This window comes from Amblyomma mixtum, chromosome 10 (assembly GCF_055824585.1).
Source record: "Amblyomma mixtum isolate Tamu chromosome 10, ASM5582458v1, whole genome shotgun sequence".
Taxonomy (NCBI): Eukaryota; Metazoa; Arthropoda; class Arachnida; order Ixodida; family Ixodidae; genus Amblyomma; species Amblyomma mixtum.
This window is the reverse complement of record NC_143021.1, coordinates 158,914,391-158,938,867: the sequence shown is the minus strand read 5'-3', so window position 1 is coordinate 158,938,867 and position 24,477 is coordinate 158,914,391. Positions and strand designations below refer to the sequence as shown.

Genomic DNA, 24,477 nt, shown 5'->3' with positions numbered 1-24,477 from the left:
TTGCACATGAAACCATGTTTTGACCCTGACCCCCCAATTTCTTCTTTTTCTTGTGATTGTGTGGCTATGTATGCTTGTGTGCACACATTTTTTAAGACAGGAGGAATGTTAGGTGGCTCTCAGGCTCAAATACGTTGAGCTTGAGCACTCGAACTACAAGGTGTTGAAGTTCGCCGGCTCCCCTTTGAAAGGACATGCTGCCAAGCTGTCCGGTACAGTTCTGTGCTCTCCTGTCTATTTCTTGTCGCCGACATTGTGCCAACATTCAATTTGGTAGCAAAGCCAACCTATTCGTATTTGATTCACTTTCAAAAAAATACTGTTCGATCACTCCTACTGACTGGCAACACATCAATTTAAGGGGGGACATGGCTTTGGACATCACCTGACCTTCTTTGAAGATTTTACCATAAGTCACTTCTAAAATTTTGTCTTATATTTTTACTAGGTTGCACAAAATAACTTTTTAGGCCCATTACACCACCAATGATTTACACTTTTGTACCACATCCTATATAATACAATTTTCTACACCTTGAGCTTGGCGCATGATAGCCTTAGCCGCTTATGCACCATTAAACTCCACACACACACACACAGCTTTGGATATGATATTTACTAAGGTAATCACTAATAGAATCAGAAAATTTTTAGACTTCAATCAACCAAATGATCAGGCAGGCTTTCGTGAAGGATACTCGACAATAGACCATATTCACACTATCAGTCTGGTGATAGAGAAATGTGCAGGATATAACTGACCCCTATGTATAGTCTTCATTGATTATGAGAGAGAATTGGACTCTGCTGAAACCTCAGCTGCCATGCAGGCGTTTGCGGAATCAGGGTGTGGAAGAGTGCTATGTGAAAATACTGGAAAATATCTCTAGTGACTGCACAGCTATCCCGTAGTCCTTCTTTATGGATGATCTCACCAGTGCTATTACCACCTGTTTACAGGGAGTGTTCCGAGGCCTGGATTGTGAATAGTTGGGGATCAGCGTTTATGGAGAATACCTAAGTAATTTGCGAATCGCTGATGACATTGCCTTACAAAGCCAACAACCGAAGTAATGTTCAACTGTCTCGCTATGGAACAGCAGTTCACGATTGGTAGCGAGGTGCTGGAAGTAATAAGAGAATATGTCTACTTAGGGCAGGTAGTGACCACTGATCTGAATCATGAGAGGGAAATAACTAGAAGAATAAGAATGGGGTGCAGCACATATGGCAGGTTATCTGAGATCATGAATGGTAATATACCAATATATTTCAAGAGAAAAGCGTACAACAGATGGATCTTACCGGTACTCACCTATGTGGCAGAAATATGGAGGCTAACGAAAAGTGCTTATCTTAAGTTAAAGGCAGTGCAGTAAGCTATGGAAAGAAAAATGATAGGTGTAACGTTATGATAGGTGTAACGATATGAAGTGGGCGGAGTGGGTGAGGGAACAAACGCGGGTTAATGACATCCTAGTCGAAATCAAGAGGAAGAAATCGGGCTTGGGCAGGGCATGTAATGCGAAGGCAAGATAACCGCTGGTCCTTATGGGTAACCAAGCTGATTCCAAGATAAGGCAAACGTAGCAGGAGGTAAGGGGGGGGGGGGGGGGGGGCAGAAAGTTAGGTGGGAGGATGAGATTAAGAAGTTTGTCCGGATACGGTGGCCACAACTGGCAAAGGACAGGGTTAATGGGAGAGACATGGGAGAGGCCTTTGCCCTGCAGTGGGTGTAGTCAGGCTGATGATGACGATGATGGCTTTGAAATTCCAAAGATTGGTAAAAAAAAATGATTTGTTGAAAATTTTTTGGGTCTGCTTGTAGGCGTAATTTTTTATGCTGCAATGAAGTTTAGCTCCTAAAATCCACCTGGAAGTACTGCAAAAAAATTGTTTTGTGAATCTTGATGGGTGTACATTGTGAAAAAATGCTTGAAAAAAGGGTTTTTTTTTTTTCTGCTATAATTTTCTGAATTGCTACCTGATCTGGCAGCACTATAGTAAGTGGTAATATAAATGAGCCCCCAGGATTATCCAGATATTTTTCAAACTGCGCAAAAAAAGCAAACTTGGCGTGGTGAATCTGGAAGCTTTGGCATCACACCTGTAGGGGTTGCGGCAAAATCCGCCTTCGCTCGGCGATTGACTACAAACTCCTGAAGGTAAGTCCTTCGTGCAGAGAACTGGGGAGAGTTAACTGTTGTTCATACTGAGCCAAAGAACATGGACTGGGTGTTTGTCCATTCTTGAAAAAAAAAAATATCGGCGAGTTCTTGAAAGCCCTTGATAGCCCTTGAATTTCGGAGCTTGGAAGCAGAGTGAACACTGGGCCTAGCAGTATAAGATGCTGCCTCCGAAATGCAGATAGCCCTACTCTTGTTGCCAGAGAATGCATTGTTAGAGCAGCTCAGGCTCTTGGTTTGCTAGCGCCCGCTGGATAGCCCGACTGTTACACTACTTAGTGAGCAAAAAGAAACAAGGTATCATCCTACGCTGCCATGCTTGCCCATCTGTCTGTCTGGTTTCTTGACAGTGTTAAAAGTACTCTGTGGCGATGAAGGCATCTGCTGCAGCAGTTCTAGTCGCTAGCAGTGCCACAGGAATGCTCTAGTGTACCTTGCAGAACTGTGGGGCTAAAAATTAACATGCAGAAAGCTAAAGTAATGTTCAACAGCCTAGCAAGGAAACAGCAGTTCGCAACTGGTGGCGAGGTGTTGGAAGTAGTAAGAGAATATGTCTATTTAGGGCAGGTAGTGACAGCTGATCCAGATCATGAGAGGGAAATAACTAGAAGAATAAGAATGGGGTGGAGCGCATATGGCAGGTTATCTCAGATCATGAAGGGCAGTTACAACAGCTGGATCTTACCGGTACCTATGGGGCAGAAACGTGGAGGCTAACAAAGAGGGTTCAGCTTAAGTTAAGAACAACGCAGCGAGCTATGGAAAGAAATGTGATAGGTGTAACGTTAGGAGACTGGAAGCGGGCGGAATGGGTGAGGGAACAAATGCGGGTTAATGACATCCTAGTTGAAATCAAGAGGAAGAAGTGGGGCTTGGGCAGGGCATGTAATGCGAAGGAAAGATAACCGCTGGTCTTTAAGAGTAACGGAGTGGACACGTAGACAGGGCAAGCGTAGCAGGGGGCGGCAGAAAGTTAGGTGGGCGGACGAGATTAAGAAATTTGCGGGGATACGGTGGCCACAACTGGCGAAGGACAGGGTTAATTGGAGAGACATGGGAGAGGCCTTTGCCCTGCAGTGGGCGGTCAGGCTGATGATGATGATAATGACCTTGCAGTTGCAGGAATCAACAGAAAGCTGTGCTATACACAAGAGGTTGCTATGCATTGGAAGGGACAAGTGGGATGGCGGAGGAATCAAGGCATGGAAGCCGTGTGTGTTGCACTTGTGTCAGTGTTCAGTGTGACAGCAGTGCTGAAACTATGCCTTACGACCAACTAGCCAGAACTGTAAGCTTTGTCAAGAATGCCCCAGGGCGTGAGTATCGGCTGTAGTGAGTGCGTGTAGTGTTCACTGCAGTGCTCAATCCTCACTGGTGTGTGCCTTGTGTTGCAGAAGAGCCAGACCAGCTTCAGCCTGGCTGAAGCCGACTGCTTTGAGCGCCTGCCGGGAGCCGACCTGCAGATGGCAATGCGATTCAGCGAGGCTCTGGACTTCCCGTCGGGCTGGGAGGTGCGGCAGGGTGTGGCTGACTTTGCCTACGAAGTCCTGAGTCAGGCCAAGCCACACTTTGCGGATCCGGCCCTGGGAGATGAGCTAGCGCGGTTGGCACTGCGGTTGACACGGCTGGCGACCGCTTGGGACGCCCGCAAGGTCTGTTCGTCTACTCGGTGTTGTTGCCTGTGTGTTCTGATGCCAAAGCAAGTCTGTGAAACCTTGACATAGAAGCTAATGCAAGATTCGCAGCGCAGTGGCATTTGGATACAACTGCTGTATCTTACCGGTACCCACCTATGGGCTAGAAACGTGGGGCTAACAAAGAGGGTTCAGCTTAAGGTTAACGCAGCGAGCTATGGAAACAAGATTGATAGGCTTAACGTTAAGAGACCAGAAGCGGGCGGAGTGGGTGAGGGAACAAGCGTGGGTTAATGACATCCTAGTCGAAATCAGGAGGAAGAAGTGGGCTTGGGCAGGGCATGTAATGCGAAGGCAAGATAACGGCGGGTCCTTAAGGGTAACGGAGGGTATTCCAAGAGGAGGCAAGCGTAGCAGGGGGCGGCAGAAAGTTAGGTGGGCAGAAGTTTGCGAAAATAGGGTGGCCGCAGGTGGCGAGGGACAGGGTTAACTGGAGAGACATGGGAGAGGCCTTTGCTCTGCAGTGGGTGTAGTCAGGCTGATGATGATCATGGCATTTGGGGGCCGATCCAAGTATTCCTTGTATGGCTTTTACTCTGGTCGTTAGCTAAATTATGTCCAAAGACCCCTCCCAGCAATCCCAGTGGTGGAAATGCTGTGTCATATGCGCAAACTTGCACAGTTGCATTAAACCTGCTACATGCTGCTACAGATTAATGTTTTTTTTGTTTTTTTTTTTTAAATTGCACAAGGCTGGCTCAAAATACTATCCCAGCAACCAAGAGCCGCACCATTGCAAAGAGACAGAGGCTGCTGCCCAGTGTGCACAGCTGCTACCACCTAATCTGCAGAGGCATGACTTTGGTGCCTTCTCGTGATATGTGACGAGTAAGATGAGCGGTGAAATCCAACCCCGTCCTCTTTTGTGGTCAATGCAAATGCAAAGAAAAAAATTGCCTTTGAGAGGCTCGAATTGTGCAAATTTTAGGTTCTGCTAGATTTATAGGGCTTTTAGCACCATCAGGTATCCCTTAAATACAATGAAAGACCATGATAAAGGTTTTGGACGTGCTTCAGTTGAGATAGCTTGATTCCACGGGCTTCATTCGCGCTCGCTAGCTGTAAGAGCGCCGTGAACATTGAAGCATCCGATTTGCTTGTACAATAATAGACCACGTTAATATGAAACTTCAGTGTTCAGAGAGTTGGTTAAACTGAGCCACTTCCACTGATGGGGTGGCATTCCCCGTGGGTTGACATTCCACAAAAGATTGGACAAAAGATTGCTCTTACTGCAGCGCAAGCGTTGTGCCAAGGCCTGGCTGGCCGACCCGGGCCGTGAACGGAACCTCGACTTGTGGACTGAGTACGGCCTGCTGCTTGTTGACCTCGGGCAGCCACAAGAGGCCGCGGCCATCTATGAGAAGGCCCTTGACACGGTAGGCTGTAGTGTTTGTGTGTGCATTTCTGCTTACTGATGCTGCATTCCAGTGGGGGGAAGAAATAGGTACAGTCGATCCCGGGTATACGTGCATGCATGCATGCATGTATGTGCAGGGTGTCGAACCGGAACCGAACCTGAACCCGAAACCGGAACCGAACCCGAATTTTTGCCCGGAACTGGAACCGAACCGAACCCAAATTTTTTTCGCCATCTTGGAACTGAACCCGAACCGGAACGATTCAAAGGAACTGCTCCGAACCGGTTCGGGACTCGGTTCAGCCGCACATTTTGTGCAACACGGCATACTTTGTTTTCTTTTTTTTTTCAGACCAAATGGCATATGCCAGCGCGTAGATTTACCCAGGGAAAGCTGTCGGCGCTATGGAGTGCGAAAATGGCATCCATGTCAACAACAAAACTGAAAGAACTCTCGTAGCTATGAAGAAAGCTAATTGGCGTTTCCGCAATGTGCTTTTGGTAATTCTGAAGTATTTTAGGCCAGATTTACGTGAAATGTTGGATTTTATAGTATCCCCCTTTCACATGCTTACGTACAGCTTTAATCGAATTGTTAGCACTGCTTTAACTCGTAAAGCACTGAGTGAGAATGGTTTCCTTTTCTTTGTGTGAAGTACCATAAATATGTGAAGCATAGGCGCAATGACCCAATCACGTTGTGCAACATTTACTTTCTGAGGAATTCCTTGTCTCACATAGCAGATAATGAATAAGGCCCCTCGCGATGGCTGAGTGGCTGTGGTGCTCGGCTGCTAATGCCAAGGTCGCGGGTTTGATACCGGTGGCGAGGTCGCATTTTGATAGCGACGAAATGGAAAAATGCCTGTGAGCTGTGCGATGTGAGTGCACTCTGAGTAACCCCAGCTGGTCTACGCTAATCTGGAGTCCTCCCCTACAGCGTTCCCGATAGTCTCCGCGCCGCTTTGACGCGTTAGAACACACATAATACTATTATTACAAAGCAAAGAAATATACATATGCGTTTTCTTTTTAAAGAATCCGAACATTCTTTGTTGCACGCGAAGGATATAAGCAATGAAAGGTGGGAATGTAGCAGCGGTACGATACTTAGAAAAAAAAAGTGATTACACAAAGAGGCAATGCGGAAATACATGCGCTCGCTGAGATGTGAAAAACGCCTAGAAAGGTGCTACTTAAATGAAATGTTACTGCGATGAAGTGATTTTCTGTTATGTCGATGCATTGAAATTGTTCTGCTCATATAAAAAAAATGTCAATCGCTAGCAGGCAGCTTCGTCCCGCTGTTCTCAGACTGCTGTATCTTGAATTCTCTGACGAGCGGCTTATATCTGCCTCTCTCTGCCGCTCATGAGGGAAGCCAACAATAACCAAAACCAAGGAGCATAGGGGATGTACTTTTTAAAAAGTAATTTGTGGTGTCCATCAATAGGAGCTTAAAGAGCAATTATTTTTAACGATAATTGATGAAACTGAAAAAAAAAACACATTCCCCCAATAAGATCCGAACCCTTGACCTCCAAATTTTGCGTCTGGTGCTCTACCAACTGAGCTACGGCGACGATTTTTTCTTTGCTGCATGGAAACAGTGCCGAAAAGGAAAATCGCAGTAAGTCCATGCCACAAAACACCAAGCTGTGCAATACGAGCCCACCATACCCCTGCAAATCCCCACCTCCCTAAACATCAGAAGTCTGAGAGGCACACCCATGCATCTAGATAGGGGAGCCAGCAAGGCGGCTCTTCTAGGGTCCATCATACGGCTCTGGAGACTAAACAGTCACAGAAACGTAAATAGATCACACGACACAACACAGTTTTTCTCCACTGGCAAAAAACGGGTACTAATCCGTGTGATTTCAATGTCCTTCTCAAGTGTACGTTCGCCGTAATTATGTCCCAGAAGAGCGTAGCATCATTGCACAGAATAAAACAATGGTCAATGGTATTTCGCGCATTGCGCAGGCGGAAATTTACCATCCATGACACAAACATCTCCTCAGCATGAAGTAATAATGCATTGACAGGCAACGTCAGTGTGTGAAGTTCAGAGAAGAACGTTTTTGCAGCAGAAGAAATAAATGTACATTCGCTGTTAAGGAACTCCAGAAAAGGCTGCCGATACAACAGGACAGGAACCAAATACCCTGTAAGTACATGAGTCGTCTGCCTTCTGAAGAGGCTATACAGGTAGTCTAAAGAAAAGCGCACAGTGAGGAAATTTAAGGTGTCCGCTACTTCCGCGCTGCGGCGACGACTGTCTAATCTTTTTAGCTTTCGGGGGCACTTCTGTGTAGTGCAACCGAACCATGAGAGTGTTCCCCAGCTCCACCCTCGTCAATAGTAGCGAACGTAATGCGTCTTCTTTTACCGAGAGTGCCACATAAAAAACTAAGCCGAATGGTGAGGACGGAAGCTCTGCAAGAACCTTCGCTTCGGGCTGTTTGTGTCTGAGGCGAGAGGCTTAAGGTTGGTTCACATGCAAGCGAATGGGCGACTGAGCGGCCCGTCACAGCGAAAATTTCCAACTTGCAACCTCGCTGCTCACCACCGCGAAGACTCAAAAACAAGTTTTTGCATTTTTTGCATCGCGGTGTCAAGATTCGCTAGCGTTTTCGCGTTCTTTTGTGGAACGCTTTGCGACGGCACACGTGCAGCATTCACAGCATTCCACCTCAGGTAGATCGGCTGCAGGTAGATGGGCCATTTTAGACCGCAGCTCTTATGCGCCCGTACCCGCGTTCCGCGTCGTAGTCGGCGTAGCCGGCGTGACCGGTTGTCCAAGTAGCAGAGCGAATTAAACGCCACCTAGAAGGTGGATGCCACGGGAAGACCCCAAGATTGGCTAGCAGCATAATACGCCACATGCCAGGTAGCGTGTGATGAGTTGCGCTTAAGTTCGCAATACCGACAATTGCAACCGTCTGTCATTTTATTGCCAGTGAGTGCCCGGATGTACGCCGACCGAATTTTGCACGCCTGTGCATACACATGCTTAAGCGCACGCACGCACGCACGCGCGCACACACACACACACACACACACACACACGTGCGCGCGCACCACGGAAATTTTTGAATTTTTGAGAAAGCAGACTAAACTGCTAACGCAGTAAAGAAACCGACTAAAATACTCTAACCTTGAGTGGGAATCGAGCCAGTGGCGGCGGGCGCAACCGAGAAGCTTCGTTTACTGATGCCTTATTAGGCTACTCGGCCATCTTCGAAGATTCTTTTTATTGTTGCCGCATGGAATATCAGGAACCTCCCTGACCTCATCTTACCTTACTTGACTGGATCGAATTCCGCGACCTCGGCATACGGCCTAATGCCACTATCACTCCCTTGCTCTGCCCGCACATAAAAATTCCTGAAGGCGCGCACATGTCAAGAAAGGGTGATCAGTAGAGACCAGATTTTAGGCAAATGCCTATTTTTTTCAACGCTTCGTAGGCGCACCATTTTTACATATGAGCACGAATGAGGTGTTGACAATATGTTTAATACTCTTTTTATAGTGCCTATTAATGCCTATTTTGGGTGTCATTGCCTATAAATGCCTATTTCCGACGTCGGTGCCTAAAAATGCCCTATTTTACAGAAAAGGGGCCTGAAATACGATGTGGTTTTGCTTTCAGATTCTGTTTGCTTTCGAATCCATTACGGTTTTGAGTAGAACCCACAGGTGGCAACATTAGATGACCGCGTCAGTTGGCTGTGGTGAACACTGCACCTACGCCGGCTGCGTACACAATACCAACCACGTCAGCCGAAAATATCGAAGCAACCTTTTTCATATTTTCTGCCATTTTATCGTAGCAGCTTGTTGATGACTTTGGCTGTTAAAGTGGTAGTTGACCAGATGGCACCACATTTCGGAAAGCATACGGAGTAAGTTATAGGCTTGTCCAAATAATTCCGAGACCAACTGTAAAATGTTCCATAAACCTGCTGAAAACAGTTTAACTGGTTAAAATTTCCACCTGGGTAACCTGCCTTATTTTCGTTCCTTGTGCCCCAGCCGCATGCCATCTTCATCAAATGGCATTTGGCGGTAATCTTGTTGGAGCAGGCCACACTAGATAGCTGGCAGTCGTGCGTGCATACGAAAACGCATTCGTGCACTCAAATCATAGAGTAAATGACTCAATGACTGCTTCCTTTGCTTTAACAGTGATTTCTAGATGGATGATGTTTATTTTACCATGGATCCTCGTGGATGTACTACGTAGGCCCGTGCAGAACTATGATTCTTTTCGGCAAATTCCGCATCAAGCAGCACTGTGTGCAACATTTTCTAGCATCTCGTATTTATGGTTTCCAGACCCTTCTAATGGCAAGCGCCATTTGATAGTCGCGTGGTTCCAGACACGTGAAGCCACAAACTATAAAACACGGTTTACACAAATGACAACATATTTATTAATGTCAAAGCATCGTGTATGCCTGCAATAAATAAGTTCAATTCCTGTGTGAGCGAAGACTGAACTCATTTATCAGACGTTTTGAATTGACAATGTTTCTATCAATTTATAAATACATAAGGTGTTCATTGTTTCTACTTTTCTACACGACAAGCGAATTGTTTGTTTCGAGGTATTCCAAAGTGTTTTAAAAGGGTTGGTAACCGTCCCTTTTGCTCTGCTGAAGCATGTGTATTGTATGAAAAGTTGCTCGACAGCCTTCAAAAACACGGCTTCTAATGTTCGCACCTTGCTTAAGGTCCCAAATCATTCCTGCTGTGTTTTTGTTTTATTTTACGGCAGATATTTGGCGCTAAAGTTCAAAACTGTGTGCACTTTTGATAAAGTTTATAGTGCCTATTTTTCTGCGTTAGGTGCCTAAAATGCAATTTTAGCCGCCTATTTATGGCGCCTAAGACGTGCTTTTTAGTGCCTAAAAATCCGGCCTCTAGTGATCAGTCAGGAGGTTGAACTTTCGCAGCATATACGTTCTCAGCTAAAATGAACTGTTCTTTGAACAGTGTCCTCGCCGAAAGTGGCGATTGTGCGTGTCTATCAATCATGCGGCTTCTTCACACGCTAAGCAGTCTTAACAGGAAAAGTTCACACGGAATTCCGGTGTTCTTCATTACTGGCACAAATCTTATAGTTTAAGGCATGACCTCAATGTCCTTTTTAAGAGACTGATGAGGTGAGCTATGTCTCAATCGAACATAGCGTCACAAATAATTTCGTTGTTCAATAGTTCCTCCTTGCTTGCAGATGTAGCAATTCACTGATCATGGCACAAACATCCGCTTGGCTCGATGGCATGTCCTAACACGTAAGGTCGACGTTTGAAGTCTAAGAAAGGTTTTTGGGGCCTATTGAATGTACATCCTCTGAACTCGCCTTAATATAAGGCCGCCAAGAAAGGCTAGGTAAGGCTGCACGTAGAGGAAGTAATGACTGATCAGAACCTTTGTCAGCTGCCTTCTGGAAAAGCCGTACATGTATTCTAAGGAAAAGTAAAAATTTAGGAAATCGAGTGTGTCAGCACAAAATTCCTCCACGACTATGTACATTAAAGACATGAGCATTTAGTCACCTAATAAGCACAGCTGCCAGGAAGCGGTGGTTTTCGGTTTCGAAAAATAAAAATCATGAAACAGGTTAGTGGGCAAAAACTGCACGAAAGACTCACCGTACTGTATAAAGGTAGCATGAAATTCTGTCCACGCATGGGCTCCCTTTAAAAGCGCCCCAGAAAAGTCACAAATATTCTATTTAACGAATTTACGGTCCTCCTCTTGTAATGCACCAATGGCAACATTTTCACAACGCAACGTCTCATCGAAGACGTCACAAGTTTGTGTCCGTACAGACACGAAGTGCCCCCAACCAATGCAAGCATGCTTTTTTTTTATCATATTGTTTTCATCACAGCAAAAGACGGAGATGACATCACCATAGGCCAACATTTAATTTTACACTGTACTAGCGACAAGCCATGATTAGCTGTGTTTTTGAAGAAACTGAGCTATAGGTAGTCGAGATATATAACGCGAGTTACAAAGGCGATGTAGAACAGGGGATGAAAATAAAATATTTTTGGTAAACTCTCTAGATGTATGCTGCAGGTGTGCCAGAGTGTGTGTGTGTGGGGGGGGTGACTGGCAAGCCGCTTTTGGGGCGACAGAAAGATGGCTTGGCTGTATATACCTCCAAATACAAGGAAACTTCCGCTCATAGTGGGCGCATGCAGCGGTCCTAACGGCGCCCGCTTAAGCATTTTGCGCCGGGGAAATTCCCGATTGACACTACCTTCAAGAAAGACCTATTACTCGCCTCACGGGGACTCCGAAACTGCTGAAGCTGAAATGTTTTGTAGATGAAAAATCCATCAGCTTTTCTTTTCATGTATCTCATCAGATAGAGTCTAGTATACTTAGCCGGTGTACACTAATTCTGAGTTCTTTTGATTTCGCGGCCCTTGCGTAAATTTAAATCGTTTTGCCGCGGACAGTAAAACATCTCGCATTGAGCAAATTTTGCAGTGCTGTTTTATATGCTGATATCATAAAGAAAAGTAAACAACAAAACAAGGTTGAATAAAAACCTCGTTCAGAATTTTTTATTGTCTGAACCCGTTTGAACCCGTTTGAACCGGTTCGACGCTATCCGGAGCGGTTCGAACCGGAACGGAATGTCGCTCCGGAGCCGAACCCGGAGCTGAACCCGAAATGCGTGAACCCGAACCTGAACCGAACCCGAAAAAATTCCGGTTCGACACCCTGTGTATGTGTGTGCGTTGCATGAAGAAGTTACATTTTGATCAGACAGTCCTTCAAGCATTTCTTCCTCTGTTAAGTGCAGATAGTCATTGTCCAAGGTGACGCGGCATACTGTATTCAGATTGGTTTATTCATAAAGGACGTTGCGGCCAAGCTTTACTCCAGGCTGGCCAAATTCTGATCTGGTGAAGGAGTGCGTTGCCAGTTCTGGTCACTGAGATCAGGCCGCATCCTACACATGGTAATGCGATTATACCGACACAGAGAGTTTTTTTTTTCTATACCGGTAGAGAATTGCGCGTCACCGGGATTCGAACCCCGGTCCTCTTGCACGCAAGACGGATGCTCTACCTCTGCGTCTTCACTGCAACTCCAATTCCCATAAGGAAGGGTGTCAGGCCGGGAGACATGATCTTGCCAATGCTATTCACTGCCGGTTTACAGGAGGTATTCAGAGGCCTGGATTGGGAACAGTTGAAGATAGGAGTTAATGCAGAATACCTTAGTGATCTGCAATTCACTGATTACATTGCCTTGCTAAGTCACTCAGGAGATGAATTGAAAATCATGACTAATGACTTAGAGAGGCAGAGCATAGCAGTGGGTCTAAAAATTACTATGCAGAAGACCAAACTAATGTTCAACAGTCTTGCAATGGAATAGCAATTCACAATTGGTAGTGAAGTGCTGGAAGTAGTAAGGGAATATGTCTATTTAGGGCAGGTAGTGGCCGCTGATCCGGATCATGAGAGGGAAATACTACAACTTTCTTTCCTTTTTCATTATGCCTGATGGCAAACAGCTCGAATAAAAAAAAAAAAAAACTAGAAGAATAAGAATGGGTGGAGCGCATGTGGCAGGTTCTCTCAGATCATGAATGGCAGTTTACCAATATCCCTCATTGAGAAAAGTATACAACAGCTGTATCTTACCTCTACTCACCTATGGGGCAGAAACGTGGAGGCTAACAAAGAGGGTTCAACTTAAGTTAAGGACAACACAGAGAGCTATGGAAAGAAAAATGATAGGTGTGAAGTGAAGAGATTGGAAGCGGGCGGAGTGGGTTAGAGAGCAAATGCTGGTTAATGACATCCTAGCTGAAATCAAGAGGAAGAAGTGGGCTTGGGCAGGGCATGTAATGTGAAGGCAAGATAACCGCTGGTCCTTAAGGGTAACGGAGTGGATTCCAAGAGAAGGCAAGCGTAGCAGGGGGCGGGAGAAAGTTAAAAGGGCGGACGAGATTAAGAAGTTTGCGGGAATACGGTAGCCGCAACTGGTGAAGGACAGGGTTAATTGGAGAGACATGGGAGGGCGCTTTGCCCTGCAGTGGTGGTAGTCAGGCTGATGATGATGATGATGATGGTGGTGGTGGTGGTGGTGGTGGGTTCTTGTGAAGGATTGAGATTTTGCCCATGGAATTACCTGCCATGGTAGGGGAGTATTTGCGCTGGTGCATGTAGGTTATGCGTTGTGAACAAACTGGTAGTGGGACAGACTGGTAAACAGGGAGTCTCGCAGTATATTCTCTCAGTATAATTTCTCAGTGCCTGTGCTCATTCATGTCTTTTTTTGACCCATGTTTCTAGTTCTGTGATGCATAACCAATAAGCTGACATCGGCATGTCGTAGATGTTTTATAAAGTTTAGCGTAAAGCTCAGACAGCTACCAAGATATTTGGCATTCTTGACCAGTGACTGCCGACCGTATACTGCTACTGCAGCTAGCAAGTGTGAGAGTGTATTTGTTGGGACAAGCCTGCCTGAAGATAGTTCACTTAGGCTGCCTGCTGGCCAGTGGTAGCCACCAGATTTCAGTGTGACTATTTGAAGTTAAGGGGGATTTATAACTCGACAGCCTCTTTGTCACACGACCTCTTCTCTCTTATGGGTCTCGTACTACTGTCTGTCCCTTTGCTCCTTGGATATTTTTTTTAATGTGATAGAACTAATTCCCAGGTCAGGTATCGGGAAAAGCGTTGTGTGGCCATAGCAGCCTGCGTCTCACAAAGTTACCAGTCGCGTCCGGCAAAGGCACCAGAAGCTTTGAGTGCTGTCGCATTGCCAGCACATGATGCAATTAGGTGTCCCTGTGAATTGTTTTCCTTGTCGAAGCTTGCACGGAGAGAAAAGCTCCCAGAGTTCGTGCCTTCCTGCCCTCTGGTGAAGTGACTGCGCTGCCTTCCCAGTAGCATTCCCACATCTAGTGCTGCGCTGATCCCTGCCAACATGTCCTGGGCAACTGTCTTTGGAGCCTCCAGTAACAGCTTATCGTATTTACTCACATAATAGGTACACCGCCAGTTTGGTCACGAAAAATGAGATTTTTTTTTTTCCGCGCATAATGGGTGCACCCCGATCTTGACACTGTGATCAATACTGTATTTATGCGATTGCAAGTCGAGGCACCCCCACCCCTATGTCAGGGGAAAAAAAAAAAAACACGTGCACGCACATTCCACAACCCAAGCTGATTTCAATGAAGCTTTTGCTGAACCGACTACTAGTCTTCAGTAGTGTTGCTGCCATCGCAGCTGTTGCGGACCCACAACACATACAATGACATTGCATGGAGCAGCCACGCATGCCGAATTTCGCACACAGCTTTCAGGGATGCTCACTTGACACATATGTTTGGAAAGCTCCATCTTCAGCGGGAAACCTTCCCGACTTAAGCCCACGTAAACCTCGGCGCTTGGGGTCACATACAAAATTTAGTCACGCTGCAATTGCACCTGCCGCACTTCTCGTCCACATCAAATTTCCAGCCCGCTGGACGCTTTCTGTAATCGAAAGCAAACTCCGAGCCATGGAGCTATTAAGGTACTTGCTTACCGTGCTAAAATTGCAACGCTTGGCGACAGCGCATGAAAGCTGCAACTACGTTGAACTAACATGCTACTACAACTCCCGGGCCTTTGATGGCCACAAAATGCTGGAGCTAGTCATGCTGATGCCGATAGGAATAGCGGGAGCTCGCGGCAGAGGAAAAGGTTGACAATGATGATGATGGCCCGCGGCCTCTGCCTCTCTCTATCTGTGGGCAGCACATGGAAGCTCCTATGCGCCTGCGTAGCCTCCGCGATCAAGCACACTGTTACTCGCAGCTGGAGCTGATCACGGAGGCCAAGACGCATGCATTTCGAAGGCTATTCCCACATGGGTCGTGGAAATTTTGGGTGCGGCCCTTACCCAGATATTTTTTTTTTAGTATTTCCTTCGGGAAAACAGGGTGCGGCCCGTACACATTTGTGTCTGTACGGTATGTTCAATTTTGTGAGTTGAAAAATTTTCAGAAATTTTACCCCGCGTAATAGGCACACCCCAAACTTTGAGCCGGATTTTATGAAAAAAAAAGTGCGCCTATTATGCGAGTAAATACAGTACTACAAAGCTGATTCTCCTGTATAGATAGCAATGTAATATAATTCCGCAGAACCGTTATTTAAATCAAATCAAATTGAAATCAAATTTATTTCAACATCACAACGTACATTGCAATGCTGCGGGTGCAGACAAAAATTCCTCAGGAGGCTTGACGAGACCTACACCCTACTAACGAACACTTGGCAGAGACAGCTGTGGTGATCACTACGTTATGAATGAGCACAAAACAATAGGAAAAATTCGGAAGAACACAAAAGAAACACAAGAGAAAACGAATGACATGCGATCTTCTTTCAGAGTGAGGAGATACATTCCGAGTTAAGAGTAGTTGGCAAACAGTATTTTAACATTTGACGCCCATAATTTGTTCGGGTCCAAGGGATTGCCTAGCGGTCAGTGCTACATGTCTTGTACACATTGGTTCGCAATGTTAATGAAGCAAGGTCTTTGAGGTATGTGTCATTTTTGGATATGTCGCGGTGGTAGCGTGAACTAAGCACTGAATTTTGCAATGCAGTGACGGGTAGAAGCTGCACTTCATGAAAGATTGCTATTGTGTGGGTGTTACAGTTGGCATTTTTAATGATATGTATTGCTTTTTTCTGTAACCTAAAAAGAATGTTAATATTAGTTTGTGTGGTAGTGCCCCAGATCAGAAAACAGTAGCTCAGCGTGGCAAAAAAAAATCTCTGCCTCTCCCATAACCGAGAGTAGAGTAAGCATGAAATGTTTACGGGCATAACACATTGGTTGCAGATGGTACTAGTCAAAATCTTGAAATGGGTCTAGTGTTCAACACACCACACCACACTCTTCTTGTTGCATCGAAGTGATTGCCTGCAATAGTGCGGGCCTAGGTTGGCAGCCGCGAACCGTGGCAGCCTTGTCGCTTTCGGGAGCGGCCGCATAATCATGGTGTTGTCGGCAGGGGCGAGCAGTCTTCTGCTGTGGCGTATCACTTGCAAAGTGATCGCTTTCAGCAAGACGTTTCCTACCTCTCCTTTCATCAGGCTCCATTGCTCGGCTTAAGCAGCTGTGACAGTGGCGGCATTGAAATGCAGGACGATGCAGAAGCGTACGCGGACACGATGAGACGCAGGCCTGACAAGAATGTATATGCAGTGCGTGTATATACTCCGCGAGCGTGTATACATCTGCCTGCCAAAGGGGGAAACGTCATAAGCTGAAGGCCCAGCGGCCGATCTTTTACATGCGTGAGTGTGGGACCGCAGCGCCATCCTTGGGGACGGCACGGAAGCAGTTTTTTGCCCAAAGCTCTTCTTGCCCTGGAGCTCCCCTCTTGCTCTAAGCGGCCCTCTCTCAAAGCCCCTAACAGATTACCCATGAGTCTCGTTAAATCTCATACGGTGCCTGGATGGTCTTGTTTCAGTGCCCGGATGTGTGGAATTCATTGCCCGGATGAGTGGAATTCAGTGCCCGGATGTTGGCTCTCGGTCTCGACGTAACGTCACCACACTGCCGACAACGGGAGCTGAAAGCATTTCATGCTTAAAAAAAACAATGAATTGTGGAGTAGCAATTTAATGTTTTGTGACAGACGAAACCGTAATGACTGATTTGGTGACAACAAGATTCTCTCGTCCAGGTGTCGCGACATGGAGCCCTGGCTGAGTGTCGTGGTGACATCTGGCTCCTGTTGGCCACCTACCTCAACCTCCGCCTGGGCGTCCTCCGCCCCGAGGAGGGAGAGGAGCCTGTCGACCCTGCACCAAGTTTCGGCAAGGACCAGGCACTGCTTGTCCTGTCGTGGTTCGAGTCTGGCCGCAAGTTCCGGGATGTGCTGGCCAGTCCCCTGCAGCCGTCGGCTCTGCTCAGGGCGGGGGCTGCCATCCACGCCCGCTGCCAGGAGCCTGGGGGCCGCACGGCCGGGGCCCTGGGCGTTGCCCTGTGGGCCAAGCTCTTTGTGTCGGGCTTCCCGGCTGCGTCCACTCTCGCACGGGAGTGGGTGGATGCCTGCGCTGGAAGCACAGAGCCAGGGTGGGTGCTGGAGGCTGGCACGCTCATGGATGTGTGCAGAGTCGTGGAAGGTTGTCGTCTCTTGCACGAGGGTCTTAAAACTGACCTTTTTATTGTGGCTAGAGAGTCATGAAATTTTCTACACAGATGCGTTTTTCTTTTCTGATTCCAAAAATGTAACCACAATTGAGGTGGTAGTCTTGGGTCAAAAGTTATCTTGAATTCTAGAGTGTAATCAGGTAATTTCTCACACAGCTTTAATGAACTTTCTCATTGCATTTTGTTGCTTTTAACGACATGAATTGATAGCCAGAGAGTTCCCATACCCGATGACATTCTTACTTTTTTGTTTAGGCCACATATAAATAACAACTTACAATTAGCTTAACGCATTGCAGTGTTAAGTACTGTGACCTTTTACTCTCGACATAGTATATCAGGATGACATGCCTTTAGAGAAAAACAAAGAATGTCATCGGGTATGGGAACTCTCTGGCTATCAATTCATGTGATTAAAAGAAACAAAATGCAGCGAGAAAGTTGATTAAAGCTGCATAAGAAACTACCTAATTACATTCTAGACTTTGTAAGATTTAAGACCACCAGCTCAGTTATAATAACATTTCTTGGAATCTGAAGAGAAAAACACATCTGTGTGCAAAATTTCATGAGATTCTATCCATAAATAAAAAAGTTCGTTTTAAGACCCTCGTACCCCCTTAAACCGAGTAGACCTGCGAAAGCAGGTGTTCATTCTTCCATTGGAGGGGGCACTTAAACTCCGCCTTAGTGGTGTGGCACAATATCTTCAGTGGGTTAGTGCCCATGTATGCAGAATTGGTCATACTCTACTTAGATGGCGGCGACTCCTCATATACCCCTACCAGCGCAGTGGCGCAGCGGTTAAGTGATGCGCCACTGCACTGACAAGTGGCTGTTTCTATCCCAGCCACCCATCGGGATTTTGCAACCCATGTCGCTCTTCCCGAGCAACCTCTCTCGCAGATGGCACGACGCTCGTCCGAACTTACCCGAGCTTACCCAACTTACTTCCCGAGCTTACCCGAGTAACTCGTGTAGGCTTGGGTAGTAACTCGGATTTCTAGGCAATGGCACAAGATCGTACGTGCCATTTTTGCCAATATGCTTGCGGTGTTAACTTGTGGTTAGGCGTTTGGTTTATGAGCTGTGAAATCCAGCGCCTGTGCGAGGGTGGTGTCCTCTGGGTGTGTAGGCGGCAGTGGCGTGGCGCCATCTGCTGGAGCCCAGCTGAAGTGGTTGCTAGGCAACAGTTACTCAAGGTCGTTTGGTGGCCGCACCGCCATGAGCATACGCGACGAGCCGAGCTGGGCTCCAATAGTGTTGCTTTCACAACAAAAGTTCTGCCTTTCACGTCACAAAACTTCTCTGATTGGTTGAGAGGTATTACATGACCCTGAGACGTCATCACAGTGTGCCCACCGGATTGCAAGCAGACTTCCGACCATTGCCAAACCAAATTCAGTGCAGTTGCCACCTGCCCACTGTGGCGCTGCAAATGAGCCTTATGGGAGCTGAGGAGCAACCGGGTTCTCACAGTGGCTCATCGCTTAACCACTGCACCAGGAGTGGTATGAGGACTCCTCGCGGTTTATGAATGCAGTTGACAGGGTAGTGACATCATCATCATGTGACCACCAGTGGACCAATCGTAATGCACTGCCAAATTTGAAAGTTTCAGGATCCCCAAAATTTGGCAGCTGGATTGAAGTGGATTACTGTAATCCCATATGATAATCCAATATAGGATAGTGGATGGAAATTTTGACACAACAAACGTGGACAAGACAGGGGAGACACGCAGGTGCGAACCTTAAAATCTTGCAGATCCTTTTGGCATTGCCAGAATGTGGGTGAAAACCACCAAGCAAAGCCTTGATGGTCGTACGCTGGAAGCCTTCACGATTGCAGAAAGACAGAGACCATGCTTGGCGCACAGCAGTGGTGGCAAGAGCAGTGCTTGCGCATGGATGTAGATAGGCACATGGAAAAGAGCCTTAAAACCGTTGAGGTTTTAAGGTTTGAGCCTGTGTGTGTTGCCTTTCTTGTCCACATTTGTTCTGTGTGAGAAATTTCCACCCACTATTAGCAACCAACTTGCCCAAAGCACAACGATGCTGAACAATATAAGATACTTGAACATTCTAGAATCTGATGACTCATGCATACCTTATAAGGACAATGGAACCGTTTCCAACCAGTGCCTTGGTGAGAAAATCGCAAGAATAACATTAGACACTCACTACAGACACGATACCGGGCAACCGAAACACTATTGCGTTTTCTTCTCTAAGAATGCGTTTAACAAGGCTCTCAAGTTTTTTTGTGCCGCCTCAACACACTTTCACGAATCGAGAAGTTCTACATGCACCTACCTGCCTGTCTACATGCACTGCTGGTGCAAACTGCATTGTTTGCTCAAGGTGTACATCTTGACAGTGAACATTTCACTTTTAGTGCACTGTCTGTCTGTCCACCTGCCCGCTTGTCCATCCATCCGTCCGTTTGTTTGTTTGTTTGTTTGTTTTATGGCAGGCTGCTCACCTGCCCACCGGGGGGTGGGCAGCATGTCCACAGTGTCAAGCACCAGCCCATTTAATCGTGAGGAGCTGCTCGGGAAGAGCAACCTGGGTCACAACCCAACCCAATTGTGGCTTTTGTTTACTGCCGCCGAGCATTGTAGTTTTAGCTCAATGGGCACGCTTCGTGGCTGGGAGTTTGCTGTCGAACACGGCAAGCGTGCGGCAGGCAGGAAATTCGACATGGACGAGAAGTGCGTCCGACGATGGTGCAACCAAAAGGATGGACTGAGAAACACAAGCTGCAAAAAGCGCTCTTACCGAGGCAAGCCGTGTGAGTTTTCCGAACGGGAAGGAGAGCTGCTCTGCTATGTGATGGAAGTGCGGAACAAGGGCTACGCGTTGACAGCGGTCATGCTGCGCGGCTTCTTTTGGGATGAACATGCACCAGAGCACAGGACCAACTTGGAGTCTGAAGACTCCGTGAGTGACAATTGAGCATAGAATAAATGCTGCTCATTCCCTGGTTGGTGTGTTCTTACTTTAAAGAATTTTTTTTTCGCACATTGCGTTCAGGGGCCACACTCTGAAAATTGGCCCTCGAATATGGAAAAAAAAGTGCGGCTCTTACAAGTGTTTATACAGTATCTCTAGGAAATTGTTTTCTAATACATATTTTTTCCTGTGAGTCTTGTGAAAAGGCTGTAAAATTAAGCAAATGTGGCAGAACGCTGGTTAAACATTCATTGCTTTTCTACTGGCATGCTACAGGTCAAAACATTCTTAGAATTTTTTCTTTAAACACAAATTTTGTTTTTTTTTTAAATTTTTGCAATGCAGTGTTTGTTAACATATCTAGAGAGAGAAGAAAATTTCGTACAAAAACTTCAAAATTGACGAATTTGAAAAACGATGTCTTGACCTTCTTTACTGACAATTTCTTTAGAGTACTTCCCAGTAGATTTCAGCAATGAAACTTCGGGACAGCATAAAAATTTAGGCATACAAGCGGATACAACAGTTTTCAAAAATCAACTTTTCAGCTGTTTTTCTTTTTCATTTCAGAGCCTTGTTCCATGTTAATTAGCTCTTTCTTCATAGAAATGACTGCCATGTGTAGTAATGCTACACATTGCATAAAACTATAGTGTTCTAGAAGGGGTAGTGTGTCCAGGAGTTGATGCGTGCTATGCAACGCAAGAGGCGGTGGGCGTTGACGGTTTCTGGAAGGCGGCTTTGATGCTGGGGTGGCATCGACGCCTCAAGCCAGAATCTTGTCATCTTTCTAGTCTTGTGCTCCGAACTAACCCATCATCATCATCAGCCTGACTACACCCACTGCAGGGCAAAGGCCTCTCCCGTGCCTCTCCAATTAACCCTGTCCCTCGCCAGTTGCGGCCACCGTATCCCCACAAATTTCTTAATCTCATCCGCCCACCTAACTTTCTGCCGCCCCCTGCTACGCTTGCCTTCTCTTGGAATACACTCCGTTAACGTTAAGGACCAACCCAAGTTTGCCCAGATTACTCGAGTAAGCTTGGGTGAGTTTGGAGGAGTGTTGCGCCACCTGTAGCCAAAAAAAGGAGGGTGTCACGCAACATAGGTCACGTAACCTTGTGGCGTCATCACAACCTGCCCTGGCAGGTGGCGGTTAAATTAATGATTGGTCGTGAGAGGTTGCTTGGGAAGAGAAACATGGGTCGCACAAAGCCTACGGGTGGCTGTGATAGAAACAGCCACCTGCCAGTGCAGTGGAAAATCTCTTAACCGCTGCGCCACTGCGCTGGTAGTGGCATCAGGGCTCGCCACAGTTTATGAATGTTAAGTAGAGAATGACCACTTCTGCATACATGGGCGTTAACCCCATAAAGCTATCACATCATATCTTTAAGGCGGAGCTTAAGTGTCTCCTCCAGTTGAAGAATGAACAACTGCTTTCGCACATGTTCTTGGTTTAACTACATTAGACCTCTACCACTCTTTTGTTCGCGCTACAACTAGAACGAAGTATTTTATTTCGGTTTGCTTCATGCATGATGTTTTAGCTGTGCAGTGAAAGCTCATTAATTTAAGCTTCAGGGGGCCAGAAAATGTATTTTAATTATCATCTAAAGTTTGAACTATCAAATGACCTCAAAAAAGCTGACAAGAACCGCTTGCATCATGGTAAACTTATTTGATGAAAGAGTGGGCAATAATCGCCTGGTATTGAGATGATGGGAACAGCGCCACAATAAGCACTTCTTACATTTCCATTAATGCTTTATTACATTTTGTACACTGTCAGGAGTGCCGCGCCGCGGTGGCTCAGTGGTTACGGCGCTCGGCTGCTGACCCGAAAGTCGCGGGTTCGATCCCGGCCATGGCGGCCGAATTTCTATGGAGGCAAAATTCTAGAGGCCCGTGTGCTGTGCGATGTCAGTGCACGTTGAAGAACCCCAGGTGGTCGGAATTCCCGGAGCCCTTCACTACGGCGTCCCTCATAGCCTGAGTCACTTTGGGACGTTAAACCACCGTAGACCAAACTACTGTTGGGAGTGCCGAAGCAAAGCTGCTCTAAATTAAGTGCCTCCCTAGCATCCTTCAGATTGCGGCACAACAGCAGTGAAGCCCCGTCACGTGTGAGCAGGCTTGCTTCGCTACACAAACAGTGGACGGCACTTGACGAGTGTGCAATTTCAGGGCAGTGAACAAATGGAAGAACCATGCGGATGGAAGCGATAGAAGCTGTGCCAATCATCATTTGAGACAGCATGCAGCTGGGCTTGGTCGGGTGGCTGATGTGCAGCCGACCGAGTCCCGACGACCGTTGCTGTGGGTGGCGAAAACTGAGAAAAGCGTGACTGAACCTAAATGGTTGGACTTTTCTTGGAGGGAGGGCTGTCAACTTTCCATCATGCTTGCCGTTGTCTGCACAACCCTGCAGTTGTGGTTTGAGTAGGGCTATTTTAGCTTGCCATGCCAGTCATACCCGGACATGGGCATCCGAAGGGAGGTTCGAACTATGGAACAGCGAGCTGTAGAAAGGAAAATGATAGGTGTAACTTTAAGAGACAGCAAGTGGGTGGGGTACGTCTGGGAACAAATACAGATTAATGACTTCTTAGTCAAAATCAAGAAGTGGGCTTGGGCAGGGCATGTAATTCAAAGGCAAGATAACCGCTGGTCCTCAAGGGTGACGGAGTGGATTCCAAGAGAAGGCAAGCGTAGCAGGGGGCGGCAGAAAGTCAGGTGGGCAGATGAGATTCAGAAGTTTGCGGGGGTACGGTGGCCATGGCTGGCACAGGTTTAATTGGAGAGACATGGGAGAGGCCTTTGCCCTGCAGTGGGTGTAGTCAGGCTGATGATGATGATGATGAATTGAAGGAGAAATGTGCATGTAAGGGAAGATACCTGGTGGTTCTTTAGGTTAGGTGGGTGAATGAGATTAAGAGATTTGCGGGAATGTGGTGGCCATGGCTGGCACAGGTCAGGTTTAATTGGAGAGACATGGGAAAGTCCTTTATCCTACAGTGGGCATAGTTGGGCTGATGGTGATGACTTTGTGGGTCGATACAGTAAGGAGCAGGCTATAATAAGAGAGGCCCAACAGTCGCAGAGTGCAACAATACCTCCTGTCAGAGTTAGCGACACAAAAATATGATCAGAAATGTTATAACATAAGAGTAGCGCAAAACCAGGACAACGGACAAAAGGGGAGAGAACACACACCCACAACACAGGCACTAACCTGTGTTGTGGGTGTGTGTTCTCTCCCCTTTTGTCCGTCGTCCTGGTTTTGCGCTACTCTTATGTTATGGATCAGTACTGACTTGCCGAAATTTCCACCCTGGTGAATCAGAAATGTTCACAGTTCTCACAAATGAATAATTTGCACGAAGCCGTGAGCACGGTTTGCACTGTGTCACACTGTGCGTCAGAAGAAGGAAATATGTAAGGTGGCAGCTTTGTTTGGTGCCGGGAGAAAGTCCGGAGTGAAACTAATCTCTTGTCCCCCCCCCAGGTTGCAGCAGCTGGGGCTGGTGCACATGGCCTATGTGCGGGTGTGCACCTACCGGGACAGGCAGAGCCGCACGCAGAGGGCAGCCCTCTCTGGGGCCCTGTCGCAGGCGCTCAGGGATGCCCCGAATGTGGCCCCGTTCCTCTGGCAGTGGATCTCCCTGGCTACGGGGTCCCTGGGAGCCCTGCACGTGCGCAGGTGAGGGGGGCCACACACTGCTCATGCTGCACGCAGGCGGATACAGAGCAAAAGAATACTGACTGTACTATGCAGCTAAGATCTTAATGGGAAACAAATGTCACTTGCATGCATGTTTCTTGAGAGCTTCGTGGATTCAATCTCCTTTCTGTGGTTTTTCTGGTTGTTTCTTCATATGATGTGTCTCGCCAGTTGTACTTATTCTGTTTCGTTTCTGTTAAACTCTTTGTTGTGAGTACCTGCACAGATAATGAGGCCCTGTACAGCCGCCTGCACCAACTTTGGTTAGCTTCTTGGCCGTCGAGGCAGGTCCTGGCCATTTGCTGTTCATAATCATCATCATCATCATTGCTTGCTTGCAGCT

At 46.9% G+C, this 24,477-nt stretch overlaps 1 protein-coding gene across 1 annotated transcript in view; it reads left to right on the top strand.

The window, feature by feature from the left end:
• The window catches only part of LOC149327498 (nuclear exosome regulator NRDE2), a 116,510-nt gene that overhangs the window by 62,628 nt on the left and 29,405 nt on the right, over positions 1-24,477 (top strand). The window contains exons 11-14 of the mRNA XM_089563611.1: positions 3,581-3,838; positions 5,119-5,259; positions 16,987-17,378; positions 23,919-24,113. Of these exons, the coding sequence (XP_089419737.1) occupies positions 3,581-3,838; positions 5,119-5,259; positions 16,987-17,378; positions 23,919-24,113 (986 nt within the window). The remainder of the gene's footprint in view (positions 1-3,580; positions 3,839-5,118; positions 5,260-16,986; positions 17,379-23,918; positions 24,114-24,477) is intronic.